Here is a 7774-nt window from a genome sequence, read left to right on the forward strand (position 1 = left end):
AGTGTACTGTTGCTGCTCCTCCCCCAACTCTTATGCAGCTAAAAACAGAGGGAACACAGGGGATGTGATCACTTATAAAAAGGAAAGAAAAAGGTAATACTAATGTTTTTTAATATCTATACACAAATGTTTTGCCTTTCATTTCTATTTTAAATTGAATCAATTATTTTACACGATGATTGTTTACAATCACTTTAAGGCATTTAGTATATATTCACATATGCTTGCAGCACCTGTTTTGATACATCATTAATGGCTTTGTGTCTCCAAATCCCCATTGACAATAAGCAACATTTAAATATCTCACAGAACAAAAAAAAAGCTTGAAAAGCCATGGCAGACATGCAAATAATGCAGGCAATCAGTATTCGTGAAGCTGTTGAATTCTATACTACCTTCTGTATTAAAGTTTTAAATGTAATTGCCACAATGGGGTCTATTTATTGTTTTTTACCCAGAATTTACATGTTTATCATTTAGGATTTACCCATTTTCACACAAGATCCCATTGGGAAAATTTTAGATCCCTTGGGTGAAAACAATGATAAAAAGTCCACTATGACTATGTGGTTGTCCAGTGTTTGCTTCGGCAGCACATATACTAAAAACATAGACATTAGGAGTTCATGTAGTGAAGTTAACCTCCTTAGCGGTAATCCCGAGCGTGACTCGGGGTTGGTTTTTCATATCAGAAGCGGTAACCCCGAGTCACGCTTGGGGTGGATTGCAGAGAGCGCAGCGGTGTTCTCTTACCTTCTCCTGGCGATCCAGCGATGATCTCTCATTGCTGTGACCGCCAGCCGAGAGTCCCGCCGCTCCTCCGTCGGTCTCCGTCGCTCTGATCACTTCCTAGTTCCGTTCCCTGCAGCAGCAATGCTGCATGGGAGCGGAACTAGGGAGGGAGATTCAAAAAAAAAAAAAAAAAAAACGTTGCACAAAACACAAAACACATTTTATATTATATATATATATATATATATATATATATGCATATATATATATATATATATATATATATATATATGCATATATATATATGTATATACATATATATATATGCATGCATATATATATATATATATATATATATATATGCGCATATATATATATATATATATATATATATATACACCGGTATGTCTACTAGACTCTTGTTTTGGTCAGGTTTAACCACTTGCCGACCGCCGCACGACTATCTACGTCGGCGGTCAGCCCCTCACAGGCAAACTAACGTAGGGCTACGTTGCTTGCTTGTGAGGGTCTAGGGAGCGAGCGCGCGCCCCCGGAGGCGCGCTCCCGCTCCTGCGTGGTCACGGACCCCCCCGCGCGTGTGACCAGCGGACCCGATGTCCGCCGGCCACTCAGCGATCGGCGGGGGAGAGGGAGAATGTCAGGCAGCTTGTGTAAACAAGCTGCCTGTCATTCTCCTCGCTGCAAAGACACTGATCACATGGATCTACTATGTAGATCCGTTGATCAGTGTCCTTACAGCTGAAGCCACAGCCAATCACAGTAGAAAGCACGCCCCTAGGGACACACACAGCCCCTCCCTCCCAAATAAAGTTAACCTCTTCACTACCAGTGTATTTTTACAGTAACAGTGCTTATATATAGCACTGATTACTGTAGAAATGTCACTGGTATCCCCAAAAGTGTCAAAAATGTCAGTCAAGGGTCCGATCTGTCCGCCGCAATGTTGCAGTACCGCAAAAAAAATCGCAGATTGCCGCCATTACGCGTTAAAAAAAAAACAACAAAAATGACAAAAATCTTTCCCTTTGTTAGTAAACGCGATAACTTTTGCGCAAACCAATCAAAATACGCTTTTTGCGATTTTTTTTACCAAACATAGGTAGCATAAAAAAATTGGCCGAAAATGTTAAAAAATTTTGATTTTTACATTTTTTTGGGGGGAAATTTCATATAAAAAAATGTGAAAAATATTGTTATTTTTGCAAAATTGACGCTCTTTTTTTGTTTATAGCGCGTGATCAAAAAATCGCACAGGTGATCAAATACCACCAAAAGAAAGCTCTGTTTGTGGGAAAAAAAGGACGCCAAATTAGTTTAGGTACAGCGTCGCACGACCGCGCAATTGTCCGTTAAAGTCACGCAGTGCCGAATCGCAAAATACCCCCTGGTCGGAATGGGGGTAAAATCTTCCGGGGCTTAAGTGGTTAAGTCAGTAATTACTAAGAATTGTAGGCCTATAATACATAACGCCAAATTTCCATGAAAAGAATTGTACCGCTTTTGGTATGTAATTCCTGACATAATCATACCGCCAGGGAGGTTAAATGATCTTTGAATGTTAACATGCTAAGCAAGTCCATATATTTATAAAAGCAAAGATTTTAAGTACAATAACGCACAACAACAGATCAATTTAAATATTCCCTTTTTTATTAAACTGATGAAAGTTGCAATGCTCTACTGAAATGTTATAATAAATATAAAGTGCCAGCGCTTAGGATAAAAATATATAATCAATAAATATCAACTAAGTGGCTGCTGCTGATAAAAGGGGGGGGGGTGCCTTTAAAATAAATGGTAAAATAATGTATCAGCACTGCTCTGTATGCTATATTTAAAATTGCCAATAGATGTCTCAACCGCAGTATTAATAATCTGTGCTAATAAATAAAGTGATATTATGGTGTTAAATTAATACATAAAAAACTTTCATAAATCCATATCAAAACAATACATATCAAAATATATAAAAATGTGATGCACTTAATAAGTGCAATATATAATATTAAAGTGTCCTGTGCTCTAGTGGTTAATAAATTATGAGAACAATATCAAAGTTCATATAATATTCCAAAGTGCTCGGTGCCAGTCTTTGTGCAATAAACAAATCCACACAAAAGTGCTCTGTGCTTGCTTAGTCAAGATGAGATATCCAAAGTGCCGGTGCTCTCAAAGTATAATCAGGTGCTCCCCTCTCGGTCCCCTACTCACCAAACAATAGTCTTATGTAAGCCTTAAGGATTAATCCTCACTGGTTAGGAACAGCGGAAGCCACCAAACAGCAATATGTATACCGGATCACTCTCCAACTAGCACCATCCAGGATCAATTATCCATGCACGGTTATCATGAAAAAAGAATAACTATCATCGTGCAGTATATTGAGACTCTTTATTCACACGCTTAACCACTTTATTTTTTGGTTGAAAATGTAATCTTTATTTGCATAAAAGATATACAAAAAACAATACTTTTGTCGGGGTACATTCTCCCCTGTACTGCGACGCAGCGCATAAATACACTACATTACAATACATTTCCGGTCATACTAATAAATACATTCAATCACATACATTCATTCTGCGGTATGATGCCTGATGTGTTGTGCGGAGTAAGGATACCCCGAGCCATCACATCATGCATGACGCCGCAATACCCCTGAAGCATGAAGCTAAATAACATTGTCTATACGTTATGTTACTCAAACTGAATCAATACTGTAACATTTCAAAAAAGCAACAGGTGTGATGGGGGGGTGGGAGAGAGGGGTAAGGGGAGGGGAATGAAATCACAGGCCCGAAGCTTTATTGAATGGACAAAGACACACAAGGGAGAGTGGGGGAAGGGGAAATCTTCAGACCTCCTCTTCCTCCATGAGATCCATCAGGTTATAGTCTCTGAGCAGACTGTGAACCAGTCTGCGACAGTCCTCAATGGACATCCTCTCCCTCTGGTGGATAAGGCGCTTTCTGGCGCACCATAAAGCGTCCTTAAAGCAACACAACACCCGCCAGGCGTTGTCAATGTCCTCCTGTGTAAAAGTACCATGAAAAAGTCCATTCAGCACAGCAAAATGTGTGATGGCAGTCTGTGAAACAAAGTCTTTAAGTTCAGGTTCCAAGGCCCTCAACAGGCTCTGTGCAAATGAGCACTCCCAGAAAACGTGAAAGGACGTTTCCTCGTGGATGATACAAAAGGGGCAGTGCCTGTATCTGCACAAGTTTCTGGCATGCATAAATGTCCTGAGTGGCAGCCCTCCCTGGACAGCCATCCACGCCAGATATTTATGCCTGTTGGTGAGTCTCTTTGAAGAAACATTCCTCCAGACCACTTTGCAAGTGGCTGAAGGGAGGCCTGGAACAGTCTCAGCAATGTCCGATGCTCTGATCAACTTGTAGATAGTTTTTGGCTTCCACAAGTCGGGCTTAACTCCATGCAGCCCCAGCTCCTTGATGAACTTGAAAGTGTCCAAGTAGTACCAAGGAGTGTCCCAGTTGTAGGGGATGGAGCTGTCCCATTTGTCCCATCCAAGGGACCTCCAGAGAGGCAGGAGGAAAAAACGGGACATGGAGTTGCCTCCAGAGGCCGAAGTTCTGTCAATCAAAGTTCTGCGGATGCAGTTGCAGGCAAAGAACACCCCCAGTAACGTTGCGATGTCGGGCACGCCCTTACCGCCCTTGAGGGGTTCCTTGAACATGACTGCTCGCTTCACTCTGTCCATCTTGGAGCCCCAGATGAAGTGGAACACCGCCCTGGTGATGGCCTTGCAGGTGTTGACCCGGGGGGGCCAGGCCTGGGAGAGGTACTGCAACACAGGGAGGATCTCGCTGCGGAGTACCAGTGTTTTCCCTTCGATGGTGAGTTCTCTGAGGCTCCATAGTCCAAACTTTTGTCTCATCTTGGACAGTCTCTCCTCCCAAGACTTCAGGGCTGCGCCCTCAGCTCCAAACCAAACTCCAAGAATTTTGATGAAGTCCGCCCTGACGCTGAAAGGGATGGATGCAGAAGAAGGCAGGAACCACTTTCCGAAGAGCATGATCTCTGACTTCCCGCAGTTGACTTTTGCCCCTGAAGCTTTGCCGAAGTCCTCACAGGTCTGGACGAGCGAGTCGATGGAGCGCTGGTCAGCACAGAACACCGTTACGTCGTCCATGTAGAGTGAGCACTTGACAACCCTTCTGTCCGGTCCCGGTGCGGTGATCCCTCTGATCTCTGGGTTCTGTCGGATGCATTCGGCAAAGAGCTCTATACAGCAAACAAAAAGCAGAGGTGAGAGAGGGCAGCCTTGTCTGACCCCAGAGAGAACAGGGAAAGGGTCAGTTTTCCAGCCATTCACCAACACCGTACTACAAATGTCATTGTACATCACATTCACATACGAACAAAACATGTCCCCAAGACCAAACCTGCGCAGAGCTCTGCACATAAACTCATGGGAGACACGGTCAAAGGCCTTTTCCTGGTCAAGACTGACCAGGGCCGCGTGCACACGGCGGCCTCGAATGTACTGGACCGTGTCCCGGACAAGCGCAAGCCTGTCCGCGATCCTGCGACCAGGAATGCCGCAAGTCTGATCCGGGTGGATGATCTGTCCGATGACAGATTTCAGCCTGTTGGCCAGAACATTGGCGAGGATTTTGTAGTCCACGTTCAAGAGAGAGATGGGACGCCAATTTTTCAGATCCCCTCTCTCCCCCTTACGCTTATACAAAATCGTGATCATCCCCTCCCTCAGCGACGGAGGCATTGTGCCCTCCACCACCATCTCCTCGTACAGCTCGAGCAGGTCCGGGCCAACGAGATCCCACAGCGCTACATAGAGCTCCGCTGGGAGACCGTCGCAGCCCGGGGTCCTGCCTTGCCTAAAGGATCTGACGGCAGAGTGCAGTTCCACCAGCGCCAAGGGGGCGTTGATTGCAGACATACCTGCAGGATCAATTTGGTTAGTGATACCTGACAAGAACCTGTCGGCCTCAGCCGTATCTGTTTCTTTCGGGGAGTAGAGGTTGGTGTAGTAGTCGCTGACCACTTGCATCACAGCCTCCTTCCCCTTCTGGAGTGTTCCGGTCTCGTCCCGCAGCTCAGACAAGGGAGTGTGTCCTGAGTGGAGTTTCCTGAAAAAGAAAGAGTTACATTTCTCACCTTTCTCAAGATTCTCCACCTTGGAACGGAAGACGAGGTGCCTGGATTCTTCCTCGAAGTGTCCTTTCAGGCTCTTCTTGGTGTCCTCCAGGTCCTGCCTAACGTCCCAGCCGCAGTGGTGAAGGTCCTGCAGGGACTGCATCTGGCGTTGCAGTCTCCTGAGTTCCCTCTTCCTGGCACACACTTGCTGGCGTCCCCTTGCCTGAAAGAAGCTGCGTAGCTTGACTTTCACAAACTCCCAGTAGTCGCTTACCTTTCCGAAGAACCTCTTGTCCTCCTTCCAGGTAATGTAGGCCTCCCTGAGTTCCTCCAGCAGTTCCTCATTTTCCAGCAGGGTACCATTCAGCTTCCAGGAGCCCGGACCGGGGGCAAAGCCCTCGCCCAGGTCACCCCGAAAGTGAATGGCCCTGTGGTCAGAGAAAAAGCAGGGGACCATGGAGAACCCGCGATGTCTGACTGTCTTGGAGGTGAGCACGAAGTCTATCCTAGAACGCACAGATCCATCAGGACGGCACCACGAATAGTTCACGGAACCTTTCCCTATGGATCCCACGGCGTCCTTCAAGGAAGCCTCCGCAATCATCTCCTTGAGCAGCCTAGACGTGGTGTCGAGCTTTGCGTACATGCTGGAGCTGCGCCCATCCTCCTCAATCGGACAGTTAAAATCACCGCCGATTACTACTGCCCTGGTGGTGACGAGTTGGGTCCGCAGGGTCTGGAGAAGCTCCAGTCGCTCATTCTTATCTGGGGAGGCGTACACGTTGATGAGCCTAACTGGCTCTCCCGCCCATGAGCCGTCTACGACCAAAAGACGGCCACAGACGAGCTCCTGGACGGAGTCAACCGTGAAACGACCACCCCTGACAAGAATGGCTACCCCTGCAGACTTACAATCAACACCCCCGGACCAGTAGGAGGGACCGTGGGTCCACTGGGAGGACAGATGAGTGTACCTCCTCGAGAAGGGTAGGGCACACTCCTGGAGCATGTAGACATCACTCTGCTGAGTGGAAAGAAAAGTCAGCGCCACCTGTCTTCTAGACGCATCCCTGATGCTCCTAACATTAATGGAAAAGATGGAGATCTCTGCCATCATGTAAAGGAGATAAAGGGGCTAGCTAGCAGGTGGGCTGAACTTACCTCCCCTGAGGGGGGGGTGGTTCTTCCACTGCCTCTTGTGCCTGTCCAGTGTCCTGGTTCAGGCCGTTCTCCTCGAGGATGCTGTCCATCAGGTCCTGGGTGAGGTCAGTCTCTGGGGGAGCCAGATCCTTACCTTCCTGCATTTCTCCTTCATCTTCCCCCGCAGACTCAAGGTCCTCGAGGTCCTCCACCACTGGGTCCAGTCCAGCGATGTCATCTTGCTGGGCCACGGTGGGCCGCTTGGTGGGTTCTTCAGTTGTCGGGCTGTCTAGGTTCCGTTTTCGGCCTTTGCTGGTGGGGGGTGGGGTGGGGGGGGCGGTGGGCAGGGTGGGGAAGTCCTCCATGGAGGACAGGGCGGGGGGGGCTGGGAGGGGGGAGGGGCAGGGGCAGGTGAGGTCACCTCCGACTCAGGGGGGTTGGGGAGGGATGGGTCGGAGGAGGTGGTAGGGGCCTGGGGAGGGGGGGACTCACCAGTGGCTTTCCGAGGTTCCTTCGCAGTCTTTTCCCCTGGCTTCTTTTTCCCAGCGCTGTCTGGGGCTCTGCCCTTGAGCAGGGACGCTTAACCACTTTATGTCTGCCTGCAGTAATATTACTGCGGCAGAGTGGCTCGTTATCGTCTGACGACGTAGGACTACGTCAGACACTACGCCCGACTCAGTCACAGCGGGAGTCGGGCCAGGGGAGGAGCAGCGGCGATCGCCGCCGCTCTTCCCCGATCGTCGGGGATCTAGTGTGGAGA

At 47.8% G+C, this 7774-nt stretch overlaps 1 protein-coding gene across 1 annotated transcript; it reads right to left on the bottom strand.

The window, feature by feature from the left end:
• Window positions 1–476: 476 nt before the first annotated feature.
• On the bottom strand, window positions 477–6331 carry LOC309550440 (uncharacterized protein; the record flags this gene model as incomplete). Its single annotated transcript, XM_082250819.1, has 3 exons — window positions 477–601; window positions 4330–4998; window positions 5707–6331. The coding sequence occupies 3 exons, from the start codon at window positions 6329–6331 to the stop codon at window positions 477–479; spliced, it is 1419 nt and encodes a 472-aa protein (XP_082106945.1).
• Between the last annotated feature and the right edge of the window lie 1443 nt (window positions 6332–7774).

This window comes from Pelophylax lessonae, assembly GCF_965119305.1.
Source record: "Pelophylax lessonae genome assembly, chromosome: 3".
NCBI classification, from domain to species: domain Eukaryota; kingdom Metazoa; phylum Chordata; class Amphibia; order Anura; family Ranidae; genus Pelophylax; species Pelophylax lessonae.